The 26,770-nt window shown below is 36.9% G+C and overlaps 1 protein-coding gene and 1 long non-coding RNA gene across 5 annotated transcripts in view; one reads left to right on the forward strand and one right to left on the reverse strand.

The window, feature by feature from the left end:
- Positions 1-26,770, forward strand: part of KLHL2 (kelch like family member 2) — a 58,418-nt gene that overhangs the window by 25,371 nt on the left and 6,277 nt on the right. For all 4 annotated transcript variants that reach the window (XM_064652403.1, XM_064652401.1, XM_064652404.1 and 1 more), the window contains 8 exons: positions 10,802-10,964; positions 20,065-20,174; positions 21,563-21,679; positions 22,673-22,822; positions 23,685-23,802; positions 24,440-24,637; positions 25,361-25,462; positions 26,382-26,510. In XM_064652403.1, coding sequence (XP_064508473.1) covers positions 10,802-10,964; positions 20,065-20,174; positions 21,563-21,679; positions 22,673-22,822; positions 23,685-23,802; positions 24,440-24,637; positions 25,361-25,462; positions 26,382-26,510 — 1,087 coding nt within the window. The remainder of the gene's footprint in view (positions 1-10,801; positions 10,965-20,064; positions 20,175-21,562; positions 21,680-22,672; positions 22,823-23,684; positions 23,803-24,439; positions 24,638-25,360; positions 25,463-26,381; positions 26,511-26,770) is intronic.
- LOC135413151 (uncharacterized) lies at positions 22,670-25,365 on the reverse strand. Its single transcript, XR_010430108.1, has 2 exons — positions 24,975-25,365; positions 22,670-23,471 (listed from the first exon to the last, which is right to left on the reverse strand). It is a non-coding gene; the product is annotated as an uncharacterized LOC135413151 (long non-coding RNA).

Genomic DNA, 26,770 nt, shown 5'->3' on the forward strand with positions numbered 1-26,770 from the left:
GTGCAGCTGCTTAGGATGCACAAGGTGAGCAGTGCTGCTTTCTCTGTGCTGGTTAGTTTGGAAATGATTACCTGTGAACCTTGGGTTACCATTAGATAGACTGTGTTTCAAAGCAGGTATTTTCAGCCCTTAAGGTTTAGCTTCCTAATTAGGTGAGAACATATAAGGTCCAGATCTGGGTTAGGTTCACCTGTTCTACTTTCCTCCATCCCAGGTTTCCTTTTCCCCTTCTCGTTAGAGGAGATGACAGAGGAAGGGATGGTGCTGATGGAAGCACAGTAGTGCTGTGAAGTTTCATTTCAGTAATTACTGTGTTTAACCACATATTGGGGAAGGGTGAAGGACATAACAGATTCTGTCTTGAGCCAGTGGCCAGACTTGCTTCTAGCATAGCTCAGACTGCGGAGGAGATCCCTAGCTGGTTGCAGCAGAGCTAGACAAAAACACTTCAAAGAAAGGCAAAATTTTCGCCATTTTGTCCTCTTTATCTTCTAACCCCATCCTACTCTTAAAGGAAGCCTGCATCCCCAATGCATCAACCAGAACCATAGCCACCACTATAGTCTTTTACTGTCCCCTTTCAAACCTGAAAGCCAGGGTTTTGTCCTGTGCCAGCCCTGATGTTTATTTACCTACAAAGCAATGGACACTGCTAATTTTTCTCAAGTGAAGTTTGATTTTAACTAACTAGAAATGCTGTTCTAAAAGGTAAAATGCATCCTTGTGCTTCAAGAGCAAGCTATTCCTTGTGTTGCAAGGAAACATTCTTTGTTATGGCTAGTTTACTTTGTACTGTGGAGTTTCATGCACTGATAGCAGATGAAGGTGGATGTTCCTAGACTGCCTGGGGTGCATTGACTATTGCTTTGGTCTAGTATGTAGTTATCTCTGTAATTTCATTATTACCATGACTTAAGGTTGATCTTGTAACTGTTTGTAAGTATTCAGCTTCTACACCAGAACGATGTTTGCCTTCTAAAAATAGGGTGGGAGAACATAAAAATGAAAGCATTCAGAAGGAAACTGAGATAATTTTTTTCATGTAGTTGACTAGGGAAGCATTTGTTGGTTTTTCCTTTTAGAAGACATGGATTTTACCCATTATTTGAACACTTAGTTGAAAAACTGTGAAGTTCTAGACGAGCCTGGAAAATACTTTTAACTCTTTGTTTTATGCCCCATCTGGGATTGAGATTCCATTATGAAAGGTATTACAGCAATAAGCTACAACTATGATGTGGTCTAAAAGAGTTTACAAAAGACTATGCCCAGAGAAGTTGTGGCTGCCCCATCTCTAGAAGTATTCGAGGACAGGTTTGATGGAGCTCTGAGTAACCTGGTCTAGTGGAAGGTGCCCCTGCCCATGGCAGAGTGGTTGAAACTATGTCATCTTTAAGGTCCCCCAGGCCATTCAATGATGTAAATAAAGTAAAAAAAAAAAAAAAAAGGTAACAGATGTGATGACCATTGTGTAAGTCAGAAGTAATCAGGACCGAGATTACAAGTTTTCCGATTCTAGAACCTGATGCCTTCATCTTGCCAGGATGTGGTTGCCCTTTAACTAGACATTAATGAATAATAACTTCTGCATGTAAACTGCCTTCTCAGACTGAACATCTTGTGCAACTCTCTAAGTCTGTGATCTTTAAAATAATCATGCTGCTCGGCTGTGTTAGAGTGGATGAAAGCAGCTACTTTTGTCTCAACTATGACCTTTACTGTGGGCATCCATGTATCTGTTTCTCTGTATGACAATGAAGCTACCCCTGGCAAAACCTGAAAGGCAGCCCCTGCCAACCTAAAGTGCAGAGGTCATTTGCCCAAATGAATGCATGTGTTCCCATCCACTTCCCTGCTACACCTTTTGGAAGCTGAATAAAGGCTTTCTTGAAAACATTTCTGTTTTCTAGATACTGATCGTGCTTTAAATCATGAAATATATGCATTAAACCTTCATCTGAAAAAAAATAAATGGGAGGTTCACGATACCATTAGCGTGGGGAAATTTGTCTCTACATGCCTGAATTTTATAAGCACAACATCCACATTACAGTGGTTATGAAATTTGTCACTAAGCCTATGCCTTTTTTTTTTTTTGAGGAAGTGCTGTGTGATATTTCTAGGATAATGTAATTACAGTCTGTTGTAGGAAAATGAATGTTAAGTAAAAGATTATATTATTAAGCTACAAAAACATAACATAGACTGTTAAAAGCTTGAGGTAATCAAATGTGTTTTGAGTCCACTGAAGGGCCATATATTCCATATTAGGTTTTAATCTTGACGGAATTTTCATATTGAAGATAAGCACCGTGTACAGAAACCATTTCTACTTCATACTATTTTTGTTGTCTTCAGTTCTTGGTTTTGTATTACTGTAAAACTCGGTAGTATGGATGCATCTGCTATACCAGAGAATGGAATAATAGAGAAAGCAGAGGTTCACAGTCTACTATCCCAGTTATGCTGCTGTTTGTTTCCAGCACAGGCTTTAGGATTTTGCAAATGGTGTTTCAAGCCCTCTCTTTTAGATTGCCAGAAAATATGCACTTGTGCTAGGAGAACAAACCTTGTTTGTTACAAGTCAGTCTGTAATGTACAAAAAACCTCAACAAACTAACAAACAATTCCTTCTTCAGTGCCCCCACCCCCCTCCACTCCCAGCCTCTTCAAAGTTGTCTTGTATACTTTAGGAAACAGCAAATGAACATTTTTAGTCGTTTGTCAGCCTTTTACATCTTCAGTTTTAGACAAGCTTTTAAAAGTGTTTCGGTCATAGTAATCTTTGGTAGACTCAAACTTAGTGTGTCTGCCAGTGGGGTCTGAGCCTGAGGGTAGTCTGGTACTGGAGGTGTGAGATGTTACAGATAAACCCTATAGCTGAAGCACAGTACCTAAAAGTGTCAGCTGATGCAGCGATTCTTTATGTGGGTCAGCCTTTACAGAAAGAAAGAAGACCGTGTAGTGTGAGTTATGTTATCCTACCTACTTAATTTTTTCAGCTTCTTCTAATCCTTCTGTGGGGTAGCTTTGTATATTATTTGGCTAGCATCTCAGATCCCATAATTAAAGAACAAATTGTCCAGTTCCTGAATGACATGGTATCAGCAGCAAGTGGCTTTGTTCAGACTCTAGTTAGTCTAATTTTAAATTATCCTGTCCCTAAGAAAATATGAAGGTTTTTTTAATGCAGCTGTATAATCTTTTAAACACTGAATTAATTACAGTATGATGACGGATTCTGAGCTTTCATTTTAGATTACTTACTATACATGTACTTAAATTCAGTGACCAAACTTCAAATCAAAAACCCTGTTCCTATACAGTCAAAATGTCTACAATTTTTTTCACTGAAAGAAAAACCTAAAATTCTAGCTAAAATGATTTTAGGTTCAAGAATGTTTTACTTCAAGTGAGAGAATGTTTCATTTCTGTTTCCAGTGTCTTTGAACAGAAGAAAAGGATATGAAAGGCTAAGCTCATGACTGTTAACAAAAATAACCTTAAGACTAGCAAATCAGTCTGTCCCTCTTGTGTAGAAGCTTATGCCAAAGTGCACTATTATATGGTGGTTAGGGCCTTCTTCTGGTAGGGAAGATGTAGCAGAACCCTCAAGCCAAGCAAGACTGCATGCATGGTTCTCCCTTGTAGACCAGATGGATGTCACTCATTATAGTGTATTACTTGATTAAAGTAACTCTTCTGTTATTTCATTTGCTTCATGAATCTTGTTTCTGCACTTCAGCAACCCCTAACTGCATCCCAAATCCCTCCCTAAACTTCCACACCTACCCCCTTAAAAAAAAAAACAAGAAAGCAACAGAACACCCACCTCCACAACAGATGTTTTAATTAATAATTAGTAGTTCATTCAGACTAATTTTCTAAAGTGGTATCCCTTCAAAAATTGCTTTTTGAGCAATTTGGTTACTTCCTATCAATAGTATGTCACTAACTGAAGTGGACTCTTAAGTACAGATTGTGATGCAGGTTAAACAGCAGGTATGTAAACCAGTTCCTTTTTCCTTACACTCCATTTTAATCTGTCACACTGATTTCCAAGTTGGGAGCTGCTTAGTATTTTGTAGATCATGTTGATAATTTAAAATATTACATTTTCATGATTATTAGCTTCTGCTGAAATGATGCTCTACCAATTTGTGTCTAGTATGAAGGGAATGTGAGGGAATAGGACTGTTTCTTATTAGTAGTCTGATTCCTTCATGTGATACTATAAAACTGCCACCTGCACCTGATTTTTAATTGCATGGGGCTCATTAAGCTAAAGGATAAATTTATACATCCACGTCTTCATTGTGCAATAGCCTATAAAGTCAAGGATGTTAAGATATCTAAAAGGTATATTGTATAAGATACATGATATCATGTTCTAAACTTGCAGCTTATGCCCATCTTTAAATCCAGTGCAGCCTCTTACTTTGGAATTTTAACACTGGAACAGTGTGCTTAACACGCACATGTTGTTCGTACAGAAATTCTAGCAGGGTTGAATTTTCCAAAATTGGAACTTCTACATTTTATTCCACAGATGCCTTAAAATATTTGTATCTGTTTCAGTGGTTTTGTATGCATACTCCTAAATAACATAATTTCAATGCAGTGCTGAATGATTTCACTAGAATTTAACTACACTTCAGTTACAAACCACAGTTTTAATTACAGCACAGATGCATGTAGATGAGAATAAAAAAAAAATTTGGATTATCTTTAACTATTATGTTCATTTCCTTTTTCCTTATGCCATGATAGTATAAACAGGAAGTGAAGGATTTTAATTTGCTGAAATGGTTACTTAGAAATAGATGCTCAACCTTACTCTGTTTCCTCGAGATTTTTTTATTACAGGCGTTAACATAACTGCTGTTCTCTGGAATTTATTTCATTTTCATGTAATAACTGAAAGTATGCAATATCTGTGATTAGCAAGGATGTAACTTGCTCTTCTGTATGCTTCTATGTTGCATTGTAGTGTATTCGGATTCCTACGCATCTGCTTTCCTAGATTAGTGTCTTTCCTAGTGTCACAGATTGGTTTGCTTTCCTCCCCATGCAGCAAAGAATGGAATTTTTCTATTTTAGGCAGCACATTATTCAGTTCTCTTGGCATACGCTGCTTTGATTTTTAGTGGCTTATTTGCTTGCAAAGTACTTCAATGTTCTGAGAAATTTTGGTTTTGTTTATGTTGTGGGATCTTGTTTTCAAAACCTGCAATATGATCTTTCATTATTTTCATATTGGCATTATACTGATATGCATATGTATGTGGTTTTGGTGGGTGTCAATTTGAATTTGAGCAAGAATTCCTGAGAGAAGTTTTAAAGAAATTCCAAGAAATTTAAAACCAGTAGAGATGAAAATATTGCCTTAAGCATTTTCATATGTCAGATAGCACAATATGTTCTCTCTAGTAGAATCTATCAGTACAAAAAGAGTGCAAAGAGGATAGCATGTATTGATATAAAATGACTGGATCAAATTGGTTTAATTTAGCAGGCAGAAAGCTTTAATCAATTTAAATTTTACTTTGCATTGAGCTTTTTAAAAGCAGGTCCAGTTAAAGCAGATTGAGGGACTTGTTCAGTGAATTTTTACTATCTCCCAGGTTTGGAGATTCTGCAGCTGCTTACGGCAACCTGTTCCAGGGCTTAAGGAGCCTCATCGTTTAAAAAATACCCAACAAAACACAACACAAAGTAACAAAAAAGCAACCTAACTCCTTTTTTTCCTACCAGATTTTCCTGTGTTCCTGCTTGCCTCTTGTCCAACTGCTATGCATCTTCAAGAGCTGTCTGGCTCACTCTTCTCTACCCTTGCATTAGATAGCTGTAGACTGTAATAAGATCTCCTCTTTCTTTTCTTTTCTAACTGAACAAACTCAGTTTCTGTAGCCTCTCCTTGTAGTATCACGTGTTCCAGCCCTCTGATCATCTTGATTGCTCCTTCCACTGGACTTATTCCTCCATTCTCAACTAGTGGGACAGTTACGGGGCTGTGGGAAGGGGAGTGTAGCACTGAACTCTGTGAAGCAAATGTACTGTGAAGGGGTGCCTGATAGGTCATCTAGCAGCCCTCAGGCAGGATGAACAAACACCCTTGTCTGGTATGGAGGCACTCCAGGGCAGCTGCTCTGACCAGATTCTTCTGGATAGTCCATGAGGACGGTTTAATGTTTGATATCAAATTTACTATTTTGAAGATACTTGGTACAACATAGTGTTATGTTTTGATTTAGCAGAGCATATGATGCATACTGCAATATGTTGAAATCACAACACAAGCGTGATATAGCAATTGAAATATATGTTTGGATTACCATGCAAAAGTGATTCCCATTACTGATCTCTGTATGCCCACTGTCAGGATGGTGGGCATCCCCAGATGACCAGGAAGGAATATATGGGCTAAAGCCATCTCAAGCCCATTGCTCTCTTGAGATCTTCTTCTGTTGGTTTTTCAGTTCTATACTTCGTGAGACTGAGCTATGTCACGTATAGACTTCTCCACCTGCTGGCCTGGCTAGCTGGGGAAGACCTTATATGCTATTAATGCTACTAATTATTTTAGAGAAGGCTGTTTACACAAGCTGATGACTAACTGGTACAGCAAAAGCTACCCTCAATCCCCTTTGAGATATGTTCTACTTTCTTTCTGCCACTTTATGCTCATTCTTACATTTCTTCCCTTAGTTCATCACCCTTGCCCATCTCCTCTGAGCCTTCTTTCATTGTAGGAGTTTATTCATTGGTCACACAGGCTGTATCTTCTGAGACTGTCGTAAACGTGTTCCCTGTGAACTGATGGGACACAGGTGGCTGGAGAGATGACTGCCTGTACCAACTGCTCGTCACCTTGGAGTTCAATGCACATATGTGTTGAGTCAATGAAAGCCAATATGTCCAGAGGAGATAAGCAGGGAAGAGTCTTCAAAGGCTCGTAGGGGTTAAATCATCTGCTTTAGGAAATCTAGCACTCATTCATCACCACAGTTTTGACACAAAAAAAGAGAATACATAATTTCTTATTTGCCATCTGTAATAATAATCTGTTCAGTTTATTTGATTATAAAAACAACAAATGCTGTGATGAGGATACATTTTCATAGAATAAGCAATTGAAGATTTTTTTTTCACCTCTGCATTTCTTGCAATACAAAGCAGTATTCAAGTAATTTTGATCTTTTAAGGAAGGTTATGATACCCTCTACTGGCTATTTTTGGAAATAAATCTAAGCTATAGCCAACCAGTTTAGAGCTAGCTGCAGTTAAACCTAATCTGCACTGCGGTTCTAATGTAGGGGTTTTGTTTGGTTTGGTTTGGTTGTTCGTTTGGGTTGTTGTTGGGTTTTTTTGTTTTTTTTTTTTTTTTTAAATGGCTTTGAGAGGAGTTTGGGTTGTTTTGGTAGTTTTTCCCTGTCTAATTCTGTCCCTGGCTTCAACAGAATGAATCTATCTGTGATGGAGCTGTATTTTTGAACACAGGTTGTTATGGCTTTGAGGCTAACAGTTCTATAGGTACAAATGGAAGTTAACTAGATGTTGTCACAGCTCTCGTTGCCTAGTAACCAAAGCCCAATGTATAATTGAATGGGATAAATTTGATGCATTTTGCCTCTCTTTTCCTTTTTAGTTGCAGAATATACAAATATTTTTTGGATTTAAATGTTTTATTGTCTGATAACTAAAATGTATTGAAAGCTGTAACTTTGCAAACTCAATTACAATGCTTTAAGAGCTGATGTAAATTTCCCATAATGAAGAGTGATCTTCTAGTTCTTGTAACATTGCTTTACTCTTCATACGAACAAGTATGAATGAGCAAGTGTGCCAGTGGAACTGTGCATGCAAATATTAAATTATTTTCTGCATGCCATTCTCAAATTTGACCTTTCCATTTTGTATAATAATGATTTGATGATGATTTTATGTATTTTTCTACTGGATCCATTTATGCAGTCAAGGATTGTCCTCAGAGTTATTTGCTCAGCTATGCTGATAAGATGCCGAAAATTATCTAGGACTGTCCTTGAATTAGTTACTGAATTTGTGAACACTGTGTGCTGCACTGGGACAAGTTGTGTAAACAAATATTTGTACTAGATTTCTAGCCTTGATTTTTGCTGTGTAAGGTCATGATCATAGCATTAACTATCAAATTAATTATCCACTCACTGTTACAACTAATCATCTATTACAAGTTCTTGTAATAGAAATTGTATACTAATATTATCTTCACACTTATATAAACATATGCTAAAATAAAGTTTAAGTTCACTGTACTGTTTCAGCTTTGTCACTGATAACCTTTTAAGCTTTCTAAATTTGTTTTGAATTGTGTGACTATTACATTTATGCCTCTTACATACAGATCTTCTCCACTTACTTTGTTAGACTTTGATATTTTCAAGCATTACCTATGGTTTGAACTAATTTTTAGTTATGTTGCTTAGCAGCAGTCTGTGTATCTCAATGCAATCACATTGTCTTTTCTTCATTTCTCTTTCATTAATGGTTGATATTCAAAGCAAACTCTTGTTATATGTATGATCCTTCCTTTTTGCTGTCTGTATTGATTGTCAAATGTGTAAAAAAAGTGATACTATATAATTAGGGTTTAACATCTTGAGGAACAGAAAGATTGTTTTCAAGCAGGCTTCATATATGGCACACTCAAGGGAGAGGAATGGCCATAAATAGTTGAAGTGGGACCAAAAAATTAAGTTTAAAGCAGGCATTAACTCTACAAGGTTGTATCACCCGAAGTTCTTTTTGTTTTAGTTTTGGGTCATAGTTTTTAGTTTTATTAAAAAAAAATAATTCTAAAGATTAAACAGTAACTTGTTAGAAGCCAAGTAGATGGATGCTTACAGAGGTGATGACAAATATTTGATTCTACAGACAGTTACTAAGATTAAAATTTCTTTCAAAGAGCAATAAAATAGAAGTATATCCTGCAGCTTTTATGCAGTAAATGTTAGACAGGTTTCTAAATTGGTTTATTCTGCTCTTCCAGCTGTCTTTTTATTTTTCCAGTTTTCTTCTTGTTTGAGTCTCTTTAATTCTATGCAAGTACTGGTTTAAATGAAAAGCAAACATTAGCAAGGGTACTGCAGCCAGTGTCTTTGGTGTGTTTTTTGCTTGCTTGTTATTGATGCAGTCCTAGAGTATGTTTTCTCTATATGGAGGTGTACAGTTGAAAGATGTCCATGTTAAAATCTTCACAGAATCATAGAAGCATGGAATGACGTGGGTTGGAAGGGTCCTTAAAGATCATATAGTTCCAACCTGTCTGCCATGAGCAAGGGACACTTTTCACTAGACCAGGTTGCTCAAAACTCCAGCCAGCCAGGCCTTCAACACCTCCAGGGATGGGGCATCCACAGCTTCTCTGGGCAACCTGTTCCAGTACCTCACCACCCTCACAGTAAAAAATTTCTTCCTAATATCTAATGTAAACCTACCCTCTTCTATGTTGAAGCCATTCCCCTTTGTCCTGTCACTACATGCTCTTGTAAATAGTCTCTCTCCATCTTTTTTGTAGGCCCCCTTCAGGTACTGGAAGGCCACAATTAGATCGCCCTGAAGCCTTCCCTTTTCCAGGCTGAACAATCCCAGTTCTCTCAGCCTTTCCTCATAGGACAGGTGCTCCGTTCCTCTTATCATTTTGGGGTGGCCCTTCTCTGGACTCGCTCCAACAGGTCCATGTCCTTCCTGTGCTGGGGACCCAAGAGCTGGATGCAGTTCTCCAGGTGGGGAGTAGAGGGACAGAATCCCCTCCCTTGACCCACTGGGCCACACTGCTTTTGATGCAGCCCAGGCTATGGTTGGCTTTCTGGGCTGCAAGTGCACATTGCCGGCTCATGTCCAATTGTCTTCTGTCACCGAAGATGCAAACTAACATTCCACACTTGAATGTTCTAAAATAGTTAAGTCTCACTAAAATAACTGTCAAAGGCACAGAAAATTGTGAAGAAGAAATTGAAGACAGCGATACAGGATTTTGCTCAAAGGCATTATTATGGTTCACCTAAATCTCATGTTTAAGTATTAGTGGACAAATAAAGTGTACGTTATAAAGTTTTTAAAATTCTTCTTTACTTTCTGCTTACTTTGTGAAAGTTGAAGAACAAATAGGTTATTCACACTAATTCCTTATTGATACGGATTTTTAATGAGTTAAAGAATATTTTATATGATCAGATTTTTAAATGCCTGAATTATCATTCTTCCAAGAAGGTCAAAGACTTCTTTGGAAGCTGAATTCTGTCCTTATTGGAACCAGTTACATAATTATATACAATACACATAATTTCTGATGCTAACAAAAAAACGGTACAATGTCCAGTGTTTGCATGCAAACAAGATTTGTGTATTCTATCATGGTCTAGAAAACTTTGATTTAAAGAAATATCTAATGCTGAAGGCTTGGAAATGAGATGTAATTATGGAGTGTTGGGAACAGTAAGAAGGGAACTTGTGAATGAATATTGGAAAGAGTTTACATGAAGTATGAGAATTATAGTCTGTGGAATGATTTCTTCAGTGAACACAGTGGTACAGATGTTGCCTGTTATTTGAAATCTTAAATGGTATTTGTAGGGAGGTAAAATCATGCTAATGTTGTGTTTTAACTTTTTTAGTTGCATAATGCTGAAATCTTCCTCTCTGTTTTAGTCCTAATTTTTTAATTGTTTATTTTGTTTTCCTTATTAATATCGAGAATACTCTTGTAAATGCTCAGAATTGAATTGGGACATTAACCACCTGTTGCTTCTTCTTACAGGTACTGCTCCCAGCAGCTGGTCTCTTGCAGCTGCAGGATGTGAAAAGGACTTGCTGTGAATTTTTGGAATCCCAGCTTCATCCTATCAACTGCCTGGGGATTCGTGCTTTTGCTGACATGCATGCTTGCACAGATCTATTGAACAAGGCCAACACGTACGCAGGCAAGTTACCATTAGTGTAGTATAGAGCTTGATATCCATATATGTGGGTACCAACACACATGGATTCCATGCCCACCCCATCCAGAGGGGTGTATTTCATCTCTTTCTCTCTACTACCTTTATGCTTGGTACTAACCTTCTCTTTCCTCTGCAACCAAGCCACCTTCCATTTCTGTCACCTTCCTCCAGAAAGCACTTTCCTTGTCTATGCTTCCCTTATTGTCATCGGATTCTTGGAATACTGCTAGCCCATATGACAAGCTGCCAGCTCAACTCCTACTGTGTTTTTGCTATATCTATATGGTGGATTTTAAAGCAATGTACACTCTGTTCTTACTCTCGAGATAAATATGCTGTGCATAGTCAGGGTGCACAGTCAGGTCCAGTCTCTGCACTGCCTTCCTTAATCCCTAGCACTGTCAGGCTTAGTACAAGAGCAATACAAAAAAAGAGAATTAAAACTGAAATGTCCTGATAAGGCTATAGAAAAAAATAAATATGTGATTGCATTACTTTTCATAACTTTTCTAAAATATACAGTGACCAATTAGCATCATTAACAATTACTACAGAGTTAAAATTTAATATTTTCCTGAAATAGAGCACTAACTGCTTCAACTCATATGTCTGGGTCCAAATAATAGGCTTGTTATTGCCTTAAGTAAATTTAAATGTCGTAACCAGAAGGATCTTGATGAATGCTTTCAGTTGTCTTCATTTCTAGAAAATCTGTTTTCTGATATAGATTATTTTTTTTTTTAACTCCCAGGAGATTATATTGTTTCTATCAAGAATGGATGTTTCAGGCAAAAACAGATATGCAGCAAACTCATATGATTAGGTATCTGTCAACAGAATCTGTGTTTGCTGTCTTAAGTGTGCAACTGGGGTATCCACATCAGCCATACTCAGAAGTTTTCAGTCTAGTGAAATTTTAGTCAAATTATTGATGTATCAATTAAAAAAATTGAAAAGGTTTTCAGATTGTTTTTGGAGGTACTAGTTGTTGTAATGCATACAATTACTCAAGAAGTTGTGATGTGTATGTGACTGACTTTGTGATATTTGTATTTGGACTATTATGCAAAACATTTTAATTAAATCATTTCATCTTTGAGTAATACAATATCAAATCCAAAAAGCTATTATGTTTTTATGGTTTGTGCAATAGGAAGCAAGACATATATTAACGACAGTTAATATTTAATGTTTTAGGGAACCCATTTTGATATAGCTGTTGCTTAATTTTGAATTTTAAATTATTTTTTCCAACTTTTTTTCTGACTTCTGGGTCTCAGTTACTTCTAAACCAAACTAAATCAAACCAAACCTCTAAACTACTTCAGTTACTTCTAAACAATCATTGTTCAGTTTAGTAGTTGAACCTAATATTTGCACAGATTACTTTCTAGAAATATAAATTCTAAGACTCTGGCAAGACCTTGAGTGCAATACTGGTTAAATGTGTTTTGAGAGCACAGGAACTGTGTCCAGCTGGTAACTCTCCCTCCCTGGGTCATTTTGTTCAGGCATCCTTTGCTGTGCTCAGGGAGACTCTGCAAGCAGGATATAGGCAAGTGAAAAGAAGAGGGAAGTTATTTGTTGGTCCCAGTTGGGACATGCAAGCTACTAGGCTGAGCACCAGTACTCTGGTAAAAGCATCAGGGGAGTAAGGGTTGGCCTTGATTTCTCCCTGTAACTGGCTGATCATCAGTCTTGCTGAATTTCTGTCTGCTGACTCCCTGATTTTCTTCTATACAATTCTGTATCTTTTGGGTCAATGTTTTTCCTCTTGAATTTTCAGGCTACTTACTGCCTGTATCTCAGCCATCATAGCTCATTTTCTCCCTGTTCTTATCTCAAATGTCTCTTTGTGCTTTGTCAAAGCTTTCTTAAAACTGAAAAAAAAATTCTCAAAAGTCTGACACAAAGAGGTGTGGCTGTGCCATTTCAGAATTAGGCCTTGTATCACAGGCCGCCTAACTCCTAGAGTTTTGATATTAAGGCTCCAGAAACTAGAATGAGTATAGAAAAGGATTATTAGATTGGAAAAAGCAGTGGAAAATATTTCCCTGTGTCATGGTTTGAGAACTCCAAAATCCAATTCTCAGGTTCAAGCCCCCCTCCCACATCTCAACCTAGTGTGAGATGGATTTCCAGACACCACACGAAACTCAGAATGGGGAAAGGGATTATATATTACAATGACTGTACAAAATAAGTACTACAATACATTACATACAATCTTAACTATTTCTACCATGACATAAAAGTATTTACAATGGATCAAATCTCTTCTCCCCTCCAAATAAAAGTCCAGGAGGAAAGAAGGAAAGATCCTTTCCACTTTCAGAGCAGCATTCTCTTCAGAGTAGCAGTCTATCTCTCTCTCTTCCATGCAGCAGCTGTAGCTGGATCTCTGCCAGTACACACAAGGGGGTATCCAAGCCCCTCGGCCCATCGTCTCCAAGTGAGGGTCTTCTCTTCCGTGGGCTGCGTTTCCCAGGACAAGGGCGCTTCACCACATCATATCACGAAGCGCAGGGTCTTCGTGACGGTCCTTATCTTCAGGGGATTCAAGTTCCCTACAGAGCTCTTGGGCTCTGATCTCAGGCTGCTAGCTTAGCTTAGCAGCAGCGGCAAGAGGGGACCAAGGTCACCCCCTCTGCATTCTTTCTCTGTCCCGGTCCAGCTTTCCAGGATGCTTTGAGCTTTTCAGCTTCTGTCTGTAGTGCTGCTGCACTTCACCCCTCCTTTCTAGGAGGGGTCTCCAAAGGAGTTTGGAGTTTTTTGGTTTCAGTTCTTACCCAAACACTCTCTCTCTGTAGAGCTTAGTCTGCTCTCTCTACTGCTGGCTCTCGTTCTCTTCAGACAACTCTTTGTCTCTCTTGCTCGGCTGCATGTTTGTTTCTGCTGCTTCTCCCTTATCTCTTGGCTCTCAGCCACAGTGTCTGGACACTGCTCCTGCTGCTGCTCTGTCTCTGCTCACTCATGGTGGAGAAAACTTCTTTAGCTTTCTAGCTACAGGTACTTAGCCCAGTTTTACACTGTTCCAAGTCCCTGCAGCCCCCCTGCCGGGGGCTGGGAGGGGCCCAGCCCCCAGTGGGGCTGCTGCTGCTTCTCCTCGTAGCTCTACAACATGGCTATTTCTTCTACAACAACTACAACTACCTTCTCTTCCGTTCTGCTTGTGATATGTTTATATTTTGCAAAAGCGCTCATTGGTTCAAACTTCCAAGGCGGTCACCACCCCCTGGGGATTTACCATTTTATAACTTCAGGGGGAAAACTGTTTTCCCACCACCACACCCTGCTAGAGAAAATGAAAAGCATTTTGATTTTTAACTTCTCCCAGTTTTTATTTTGTTACACTTGCTATTTTATATTTAGAAAAAAGAGGCAGGGAGATAGTTCTGCTAATAGACAGTGATAGCATAAAAACAAATGGATGCCAATGGATCAGAAGTTATTAGAAAAGTGAAACTCTGGAACTTCCTTCCAGTGGGAGTAAAAACTCAACTTTCATTAAAATTGAAGCTTCATAACCCTATGGTGGGATTGGTCCTTCTGTAGCAGAGTGCGAGATTTCTAGGAGAGTCATTTAGATGCATCTGTGATGCCTATGGAGAGATCTGAAAACAGTGGACAATTGATACAGGTTACTTGGAAAGAGCTTCTGTTGCAATTAAACTTTAAGAAGCTACTTGTTCTCATGATGGTCCAGAGAGTAATCCTGCTCTGGGTCTTGTTGCGCCTTGCACACTCAGGGACTGACTGCGTACAGCTGAGGCCTTTCATCCTTCTTGTTTCAGGATTCCTATGAAGAGGATGTGGCATGAGCATTGCTAATCTGCTCTCAGTTTTAGCCTGGCATATGTCTTACATAGTCTTAAAGGATGTTCACAAAATAAAAAATTTTCATGAGAAAGTGGTGCATTATATAGTTGTAATGTTATGTACAACCTGAAAATAAATTGGTAAAGCCTTCTAATGAAGAGGGATATGCCATCTTGGACTAAAAAGACCCTTGCTCTGTGCTTATATCCTGACATATTTCTTACTTATAACCAAAGAATAATAATGTATTTCCCTCACTGCATAGAGCTTTGGAAACATTGGATTACCTGTGGAAAAGGTGTCTTTTGAGGCTTGACACAGCTAGCCTTGTTGGCTTTTAGAATTGTGCTGAGGAGATATTGAAGATACTTTTGTTAGGAAATCTTATCATATGCTGTAATGCAGGGATTGCTGCTTTGTGTTTAACAAAGCAAAAAAGTTTGTGGGATAACAGTTTTCTTGATTCTGGTGCTCTAAGACTAAAACTTTGACCCCTGACAAGACTTGGAAGCATGTCTTCTGTAGACTGTTCTTGTGTACATCCGTATGCATGAGATTCAAAGGATGTAGTTGTCAGAATCTTTCTTATGATTCTATTCTGAGTAGCAACGTCTGTTGCTATGCTGCTGTTGCCTTGGCTTCTATGAGTTTCATGGTGTTCTAAAAACCAGTTATTTTTGACAAGTAAATCATATTTTTTAAAAGAATTTGATTCTGCAGTGTTTAGCTTCTGCTCGTTCTCCAGCTGGCAGAGCTTGTGTCTGCTTGACCAGGTTCCTGCTTGACCAGTGCCTTAAATTAGGCCATTAGCAAAGACCTTTTTTCCCAAGCCAAAAAAATCACAATGTGACATTGTGAAGTGAAGCAGTGATTTAAAAAAACCTAATTCTTCTTAATGTTTTTGTTTCATCTGCTTGGAAACTGTTTTTCATCTTTCTTTTAAGTGACCATAAGGCTTAGACCTTTCCAAGCTCCCAAGCTATGCATTGGTCTAAAACAAGAGGTTATCAGTTCAGAAAGAACTGGAAACAGAAAGTGCTGTAATGTTCCAGTGGTTTTGTAGCATTATCACATCAGAAAGTTGCAGATACTCCAGTTAGTTTATAAAAAAATCATCATTTGTTTTGTGAAATAGAAATAATTGGCCTAAACCAGACAAAAGACACTTACGAAACTCAATATGTTTGGTTATGGTATTTTGTTTCACACATGAATACATGTTCAATTACTGTCATGAAAAGATCTAGAGAATGAGGAGGTTTTCCCTTTTTCCAGCTGCAGACTGGCACTGATAAGCTGTGGCCATTTTTTTTTCATTTAGTGTGGCTTTGGGAAGATCTCTTCTGATTGCAGGTATACAAATAAGTGAAAAAGTATTTGTGAATTAATCCACAAATGTTCATAGCATAAAATGTCCTATGCAGATTTTAGATATAGCTTTCCTTCCTATGTAATTGAAAAACACAAAGCTAATGTCAATATGTTTATGGCCAGCAAGATTATGTGCCTTTTGGATAGAAGAGGTGTCAAGTGGTTTTTGCTGCATGTGCATGTATCATACATAGCTCCAGACTCATAATGAAAAAATACCAAAAAGTGGTACATTTACATCTGCTATTATTTTTCTATGCTCTCCATGCTGGCATTGTTTACTGTACTTTCAAACATTTTGTTACTAGCCCTTTTCCTGTTGTTAAGGGCTTCCTTTTAGTCCTTTCAGTTTGTCCCTGAAACTGAAGTCCCATCCTGCTGGTACAGGGCAGACAAGGACAGATCTTCAGCTATTCAGATAGAAACTGACTTGGTTGCGAAAATGTGAAAATCTGGTTTTCATATGCAATTGGAACAGATATTTTAGAGATGTCCTAAAATGGAAAGGTTTTTTTAAAGACAGATTTTTAGTTTTGATAATAAAGAAGTAGGATTCTACTTGCTTAGGAAGTGGGAATCTGGGAGCCAAGCCTCTGCAGCTCCTAAGCCAGCTTGTTTCCAGTCTGCCAGACTTTGGAGCCAGCTGGCTTCAATGTCTGAGTAAAGAGGCAAGAAAGGGGGCAGGATTCCAGTACAAATTTGTCAAAGTTGCATACTGCGTGGAAAATTCTGATTTAGGAAAAAATAATCATTTTATTCTCTCATGGAAACTTTCATCTGGATAGTTCTCTCCTTGCTTCATCTAGGAGATGGTCATTTAAAAAAGTATGTTACCTAATGCAATAAATAAAAAACAAGCTAATTTGAGATTTAACAGGGGACAGATGCATGAAATATTTAATCATGTCATAAGTTTCATCATGGTTGATGTTAATACCTCCAGATTATCAAAGCTTTCAGGATGTGAGCAATAATATGAGATCATACAAATCCTAACCCAGAAGGCAAAAAAATCCAATACTATTTTTCTCTCCTCATTATTAGGAAGAGGACCTAAGTGTGATTTTTTGAAATATTAGTACTGAATCATATTATTTCAAAGATGCTGATATCCTTATTGTTAAAAGTATGCAAAAAGTTTGATTTTCTTAAGCATAATTTTTATATATAATAAAGCCTTCTGTCTTCAACATATGAACAGCATTACATAAATTGCCATTGGCAGAATTAGTTGTTTTTGCATTTCCTTGTTCATTTTCAGTTTTTAATTATTTGAAATAATCCATTTAGCTGTAATTTCAACTGGCTTCTGCCCAAAGGTTATCTATCAATTAGTTACGATGGTTTCCTTGACGACAAGGGATCTGATTCATAAGATTCAAGTTATTTCATCTTATCTCTTTTTTTTGATGACTAAAATATATTTAGGAATCTCCTATTTCTCTTTCTGTAATTCATTCAGCTGAGAATCTGTAGCTACTGACTGGGTAGTTTAATTTCTCCCTTTTTCACTCTTCCTTCTTCTCTTGACTGTGTGCATTGTTTTATATATATACTTTAAGTACAGAGGCTGACATCCAGCAAAACAGTCTTAGTTTTTGTTCAAGTACTGTCTCTTTTTTTGGATTTTCTTCTATGGTTCTCTCTCTAGAGGAGACAGTCTCACAGTCATTGTATTACTTTGAAAATTCTCAGCTTTTACTCTCCTGGTTTAGAGGCTAAATCTCTTCCTGTTTAGTTCATGACATAAATCTAAAACAACTTTTAAAAAGCAAAACTTTTATATATGAGTCTATAAAATCAAGTGGGTATTTTTAATTTATGAAGTATATCCTGTCAGATGTGATCCACTGTTGGATCAGATTTGTCAAGGGAAGATGAACAACACTTCAGAACCTCAGATTTGTTTGAGATTTGAATGTGTGTTGCTTCCCCTTTCTGCTTACTTCCTAACTCACCTTCTCAGTACAGTCAAGCCTGTGGTTTGTGTCACTGTCACTTAAAATTTGGAGTTTATGATAAAACTTTTTTTGCAAATTGCTTTTCTCAATTTCTGCTTGCCATATGCAAACAGCAAAACCCGTCAGATATTTATTTCAATAAGCATACCTCAGAAAATTCAGCTTAAGAAACTGCATATTTTTTGTCTGAAAAGGAGATCTGAAAAGATTTGTAAAGAGTGGAAAAGTGGGTGTTATAAAAATCAATAGTACTTCTCCTCGTCCTTTCTCTCCCATTGCCTGAAGTACTGCAGAAAATACTACCTGTCCATCATAAGAGAATGCTGCAGAATTAGAGGGACTTGTAGTGATGATGGTTGCATGAATGAAAGGGCTGGTAGGATAAGGGACTGAAAACACAAGGTCCATCTACTTTAGAGATGAAGACTATAAAGGAAATAGAGTAATGGATGATTTTGAATAGACAAGTCCACTTTCCCTATCATTTTAGCATTACTATGGGAGTTCAGCATAGATTGAAATTGAAAACTGAGTAACTGGGTGTTAAATTTATATGCATGGCTTTTTGCCCAGTGTTACTGTGGGATTATTACTATGGGAAAATAATAAAGTCAAAAATTTAACAGGATTCAAGGAGACTAGTCTTTATCTAAGTAAACTCATTGTTTAGTAAAATGTGATTAAGGCAAAATACCATCTTTCTGGCTAGCAATCTCTAATCTTTCATGGTTATAGTGAGACCTTTGTGGGAGGAGGTTTCATTATCATACTTTTCATATAAATTCATATAAATTCTTGGACTTCTGTCTGAAGGAATTTGTGCTGCCTATTTCAAGGAACAGCATGCTGAAGTAGATAAAGGGCGAGAATTATACTGAGTTATATTTATCTTTTTATGCTATCTAGATTTTAGTACAGTGCAAAAAAGCTGTTGTACCCTGCAAAAGTTGAACTAAAAAATGGGATTTCTTGAGCTGGAAACATTCAGCATTCTTTAATTTTTTTTTTTGACAGCTTAAAACTATTTCTCAAGTATGGAGTCTTAACCATAGTAGCACTAGTAGAGTGAGAGAAAAGGTTATAAAATGTGCTTTAGTTTGAATATGTTTGATGGCCTCTTTTTACTTATTCTAATTTTGAGTGAATTCTTAAATTCCCAGTAATAGCTGTCCCTTCTGACTTCTATTAAGAATAGCAGAAGGGGAGAAAATAATCTAACTGAATGGAACTACTTTTTAGAGCAACTGAATGGCTTAAAAAGCAATTTTAAGGAAGGGAGGGGGCAACTGAATAATTGAACAACAACCTGATAAAGATATGTTCTGTGTTAAAAGAAATTATTTGGTTCTACAACTGAAAATATTAAATTTTGTCAGTTTTGTTTACTTTAGGTTGAGACTTTAAAAAAAAAAACAACCCTGAGGAAAAATTGCAGACCTTCTACATGTTGTAGAGATTGGGGTATGCAGTATTTTATGACCTAGGAGAAGTTCTGAAAGATGCAGAGGATCCAGACTTGTTATTTCACACTGCTGTCAAACTGTTTATTCTAATGAATCAATGTGGAACTATAGGTTTAATACACAGAGCATGTTCTTTATCTGGAATCTTTTTTGCTGTATTTGCGTGTACAAAGTTAGCAAAATGAGATTCAAGTACTGAGATGAAGCAATGCTGAAAATTGCTACAATTCCTACTTTTAGTATAATGTGTTTTAATATTTCAGTTATTTTAAAAAATCTTTAAATATGAAAACTGTTTGTGAGACAAAGCTTTAAATAGAAAAGGTTTTAAGTTAAGGTATTGCTTCTAGCTATGACAAAATAGCATGCATATTGAATCCTTTTCCTCTGTTTTCCCTTGCTGCATTAATGCTTGTTTTGGGATATATGTCACAGTGTACGTTAGCATATTTCTTTTTCTCCAAACAGAACAGCACTTTTCCGATGTTGTACTTAGTGAAGAATACCTCAATCTTGGTGTAGAGCAGGTGTGCAGTCTTATATCCAGTGACAAACTCACAATTGCCTCAGAGGAGAAGGTAAGACCATCTGTATCCCATTATTCTTTTTATCCTTTTGGGTGAGAGAGCAAGCTTACTCATATTGCTCTTGTACACTTCTTTGGATGTGTTCTTTGTTTCCTTAGTGAAATTAGGCATGTATTGTGCTCAAGTTTAAACAAATTTTTCCAAAATTGTTATCACTCTGGTGTTGAAAATCAGTCTCAACTCTTACAAATCCTCAAACTGTATTAACTCATATAACTCTTTGTTCTTTGAAAAAAACCCAATAAACAAACTACATTAAACGGAAATTCCTTCTCATCTTCATGCAGAACAAACAGAACACATGCTGAGTCACATACACAGGAGTTTGATTTACCAAGGGATAAATAACTCAAAGTTGGCAGAGCAACAGTTGCCATTTACTAACTTTAACATCAGAAGTCCCACAGAGGTATTAAAACTCTGTATATATATGTGAGCTGTTTAGCCTGACTGAACAAATGTAGGTTGCAAAGGAGATGACTAGGCAGCTTGGTATTACCTAACTTGAGTTTGATGTGTATTAGCTAGATCTCAATCTTTTAAAGACGTTTTTGAAACACTGTGGTCTTCAGCAAACCCAGGTCATCCCTGCAAACCTCTAATGGTTTTCAGGTATTAATTTTGAGCTTTTTTATTCAGTTATGATCTATTCGAGATACGTTGATTTTCTTTTTTCCACGGAGTATGTGGTTGTACCAACACCTCTGTTCAAATGAGGCTAAATTGTGTTCAAAACCATGTTTGAATACTGATTTGTATGGCTAGGTAGTGTTTCATGTTAAAACCTTTTTGAAACTTTGAATCTAAGAACTATCTGCTTAAACTGCAACTAGCAGTTATTCCTGTAATACCTTGAAGGTGCAGTTCTGTCACTTTGATCCATGTGATGCTGCTTTTGTGGAGTATGATTAAGGTTTTAATGTTCTACTGTATGATGTGCTACTATGCAATGGAATTAAAACTAGGCTTGGGATAACTTCTCCCACTAAGACGCAGTGATGACAAGTCATTTGAATGGTGATATGGCAGGCCAGTTCTCCAAGAAAGGAAGAAAAGTAATGTAATATTGGTGCTGCTGTGTTGTTTGTTTACCTAATTTTACTGGATTTTCAGTGTCAGTGAAGTTACTGTGTGCATTTTGTCGACGTAACACAGCTATCCTTGAAACACCAGTAGAGGAGCAATATAAAAAGGGACTAACTAATGCACCTTTTTAATTTTTTAGTTGATAAATATGGAAATAATGGGAGCTGTAACTGCTCCAACTTTTCTTATGTTACAAATTTTAGTATAAGCAAAACTGTTTTTGGAGGCACACTGATGTTTCATACTTATAAACTTGTAAGTAAAGGGATTTGCATTTGTTTGTTTTCTGGAAGGTATTTGAAGCAGTGATAGCCTGGGTAAACCATGACAAAGATGTAAGGCAGGAGTTGATGGCACGTCTGATGGAGCACGTTCGGCTGCCTTTGCTTTCTCGGGAATATTTAGTTCAGGTAAGCAAAAAGGAATACTAATTATTCTGCACATGAAAATTTCTGTTCATTGTTTTAATGCCAGGTGGATAATTTTAAATTTAAACAGCAGTGTAATGTAGTTTGTTACTGACAGTAAAACTGAACAGACAGCCACTACCACATATGCATGTGCACGTGCACATGCACATACTGAGCCAGGTGAGGGATTGCCACTTAGAGGATGGCTTATATAAGTAGTTTATCTTTTTGGCTGACTACATGTCATATCACACTAATGATTTCAACAATGCAATTTGCTGAGATCAGGTTACTTTTCATTTGTAACACAATCTTGTATAAAAGATTTGTTTTCGTAAGTGAATTTTCAACTTCAGAATCATATCTATTGTTTAAGTTGATTGGGAATTAATTACAAAGGAAACATTCCTTCACCTGGTTCAGATAAAATACATTTTTTCCAATTTTGTAAGCTCATTTTTGATACTTTGGTGTCAGATCAAATATTTAAGATTGAAAATGAGTTCAATATTACCATTGGTTAGTAGTATGTTGGTAGGTGTTTATTTTAGAAATTCTATTTTTGTGATACAAATCTCAACTTTGTGTGGGTTGTTTTGGATGAGTTTTGGAGGTTTTTTGCCCTTTGCTTTTGTTGTGTTTTTTACTGTTGTGGGGTGGCTTACTAGTTTGTTAAATTATTCTCCACTATTTAAAATATTCTGTACTCTCTGTATTTGAAAATTCAAGAAATGTGCCTGGATTGTAAGAAAAGTGCTGTACCTTGCCTAATACTGTTTCTTCCACTTACTAATTGAGAATTAACATCTCCTAATTTATTTTTTCTTTTTGGGGATTGCATATTGCCAACACATAAATTTGTGTCTAACTGGTTAAGTGATAATCTAAACAATTAGATTAATCTGCATTTGTGCTTTAGTACACTTCAGATTGTGATTTGTGTTTTACTTCCTTAACATGCTCAGACCTTGTTAAACTTCTATTAATAAACAGAGAGTTGAAGAAGAAATATTGGTTAAGAACAGCAGTGCTTGTAAAGATTACCTCATTGAAGCTATGAAGTATCACTTGCTACCAACTGAGCAGCGAGCATTGATGAAAAGCACTCGAACAAAATTGAGAACACCTGCTAGCCTCCCAAAAGTAAGACTCTTACTTTTCCATGTACTTACTATTTCAAACTCCATTTTAAAAGATTTCATAAGAGCATGACTGTGTCTTGGGGTATTACAGTAAAAATTTTGTACCGGAATTGCTCACCACAAAAATATAAAAAGTAATTAGCTTTACACTCCATGCTACTTATGATATAGGTGTTTTAGTCTCCAACCTACACACAGCACCACCACTACGTCCCCTCCCAGAAAACATTTTTTTAATAAGTGCTTCAGCATTTGAGAAATATACAATTATGGGGAAATAGGCCTGTTTAAAAAAAAAAACAAAACTGAAACAAAACAAAGACTGACTGAAGCTTCTGAGTTGAGACATCTTTTTCAATTTTTAGCTAAATGTTGCCTTTCATTCATTTTAGGGGAAAACAAAACAAACATTAGAGATTATCTTCTTTCCAGTGAAGTAAAGAAGTTTTCTCATAGTACTGTTGTGACAACTGCAATAATGGAATAGGAGATTCTGTTCAGCAGATGGATGGTCACAGTTCCATTACACATCACAGAAATTGAATTCTTATACCTGAAGTCAGAGTAGGATGTGAAGATACAGAAGGATCTGCCTTGTTTGTGGGAGGTTTCCTTAGATTCAAATTGCTTTTCTACTTCATGAATTGCACCTGAAAACAATCATTATGAATTACATTTGTTTAAAAAAAAACTCCAAACAATTAGTGTTGCCTGGTTCTCAAGACTCAAATTTCTAATTTAGGAAAACCATCCTCTAATTATTTCTTGTACAGAGGCATGCTTTATTTTTTTAACACTGTTTTGATCTTTCAGGTGCTCTCATATATGCAGATAATTAACAATTATTATTATCTCCCTTTTAGTTGATGATGGTAGTTGGAGGACAGGCACCAAAGGCAATTCGAAGTGTTGAATGCTATGATTTTAAAGAAGAACGCTGGCATCAGGTGGCTGAATTGCCTTCCAGAAGATGTAGAGCAGGTTAGCAATGCCTATTTTTTTGTTGTGGTTGGTAATGCTTCAGAATTTAGGCATTGGTATAAAGCATTGTATGCTCTTTGGAACAGTACCAAAGATATTTTTCTAAGAAGGGCTAAGCCTTGACTTCAACATTTGAATTACTTGCTAATCTGGAACAATGCAAGTTTGATAAATTGTGCTTAGTTTGTGCTTCAGTTTGTAATCTGTAGAATAAACTGCTTTATTGCCTTCATTAGACACAAGGGATAAATAAATTTAAATATTAATACATTGTAATAATGACTAATTTTACTATTAAAATACCCTACTATTACTAAATGAAATCAAGAATGTGAAGAAGCGATTGACTGCTATTAAAAACATGAAAATGTGATCTTAAAGCAGCTGAGCTATCTGAGCAAGAAGAATTTCAGCAAATATGGTATTCAGAAGTGTGAGCTATTAGTAACAAAAAGTGTCAGAATATCTAGTGCTTAATCTGAATGAAGTGTGGCTCTAGGAGTCTGTCAAAAGCAGGACAAGTGTATTGAGTACTGTAAATTGTGTCAAGTATCTGCAAACTCAGGACAGTATGCAATAAAATTAATTGACAAAGAGACTAAAACACTCATCTTTCCTCCCCGCTTCCCTGCTCTAGGAATGGTGTACATGGGAGGCATGGTTTATGCAGTTGGTGGTTTCAATGGTTCTTTGAGAGTTCGTACAGTGGATTCCTATGATCCAGTGAAGGACCAGTGGACAAGTGTTGCTAACATGCAAGACAGGAGAAGCACACTGGGAGCAGCTGTATTAAATGGCCTTCTTTATGCTGTGGGAGGATTTGATGGGAGTACAGGTATATTTGCCTTATACACTTCTGAATAGTTTTGACTACTCTTAACATAATTGTATCGAATTTGAAGGTCTCTTTCCTGGTAGCTGTGATGAAACGAAGCATGAGGGTAGCCTGGTGTCTTGTGATGTGGAATGCACTTTAGTGGTCACATCCCTCTACCAGAACAGTGGACTGTTTGCTCCCATCTAAGAGTTCAGATTTAATGACTAGTGAATTTTTGACAGGTTCCCATTCAGTATTCCTTCTGTAGTCAGAATCCTTAACTTCTAGAAGATGTGAGCAGTTATTTCTGCTTTTTCATGTAGTGTAAATAGGATTATAAACAACTTTTTCTGACCTGTAGGAAGGCTTTAGACATACACTGTTCATTCTCTTCCTAGATGCATTAAACCATTTGTCCAGAGGTGATCCTTTTGCTTAGTGACTGTTGTAGAAGCATATGTGGGATAAACCTTGTGACTTAATTAAAAAGAAAGGAAAAAAATCAGGGAAGAATTTTTCACAGTTCAATAAAAGCTTTTAGTAATTTGTCCATTTTCAAACACCAAGAATATGTTGACTGTAACTGGCTATCTAAAGGACATCATTTGTGCTTTTTGTACAGTGACTAACAGTCCTTAAAATGAAATAATTTGAATTTTCAGATATGAAGACTTTTCTGAAAGCTAGACAGTATGTTGCACCTAGATTTATAGAGAAAATAATGTTCTATTGTGTTTGTAGGTTTATCATCAGTCGAAGTTTACAACTTAAAGACTAACGAGTGGTTTCATGTAGCTCCAATGAACACAAGAAGAAGTAGTGTTGGCGTAGGTGTTGTTGGAGGTAAGTTGACAAATTATATTAAAAAGAACAGGTGGGGAAATGCAATCATTTACTCTACTACTTTTTCTTACTATTGAAAACATGCTTCGGATTTATGTTTTTGCTCAACCTTGTAATTTGTTCATTCAAATGGTAATGAACAATATGTAATCGCTCCACTTGGGCTTGACCAGTTTTTAGCATAATAGTTTTAAATTTTTTTTCAGAGCTTCAACAGTGCCTGACACTAACTGAGGAAAAGCTCTCTAAGCATGTGTACTCTCAGTTATGTATGTCAGCAAGGTCAGAGAGCTGAAGTGATGACCTTATCAATTGGTCTTTAGTGATGTAGCACTGTTGTATTGTCAGCTCTGTTATCTGTCTGTGGCTGACTTTGCTGGCTGCATGCTGGGGATGATCCCAAGGACAGTGCCAGAAAAACTGCTGACTTTCCAGTCAGCCTGGATGTCACTTGCACATGCAGGCCTGGGCTGGCTCTTAAAAGTTTTAGGTGTCTGTGTTTTAACTGCATAGGAACCACTGCTGTGTCAAATCTGAAAATGCAGACTGTACAAGTAATTTTTATCTGAATTTTTGATATTTCTAGGAAGCCTATTTGTGAGATGCCAGTATTAAACATACTTGAATTAGCTTGCTTTTGAACAATGCTTAACTAAAAACCTTACGTTTGTATTTCAGCGACGCAGTTTAAAATCTTTTGACTTGCATTGTTCTTGTTAGATACTGACTGCCTTTTACATCCTAAAAATGACAAGAACTATGGTGTGCTAACTTAAACTGTTTACAGAGTAGAAACTCAGTAACTGACTGACAAATACTGATTAGTATCTGACTCAGAGAACGAGGACTTCTTCTCTGCCTCTGTACCAAAACAGTCTGTGTGCATTAGAAATTTGTCACTTTGTGTTTACCTTCTTAGGTAAACTGTATGCTGTCGGTGGCTACGATGGAGCATCACGTCAGTGCCTTAGTTCAGTAGAATGCTATGATGCTAATACGAATGAGTGGAGCTATGTTGCAGAAATGAGCACTAGACGGAGCGGAGCAGGTGAGTGGACAAGGATCAACTATCCTTGCAAAACTGAAAATCTGTGGGTTTAAAATGTATCTAAGAATATAAAAGGTAAGCTTTTGTGAATCTAATGGAATGTGCTAGTCCTAAATGGCTGATATAAAGCAGGTTATAAAAACAAAACTGTCCTACAGAGTAAGATTCAGTCTGTTAATAGTAAATATTTCTCTTTGCTTTTTCATACTTTCATATTCCTCCTCTTTCCATGACTTCTGATGTTTTTTAACATACAGACT

Source organism: Pseudopipra pipra, chromosome 4 (genome assembly GCF_036250125.1).
Source record: "Pseudopipra pipra isolate bDixPip1 chromosome 4, bDixPip1.hap1, whole genome shotgun sequence".
NCBI classification, from domain to species: Eukaryota; Metazoa; Chordata; class Aves; order Passeriformes; family Pipridae; genus Pseudopipra; species Pseudopipra pipra.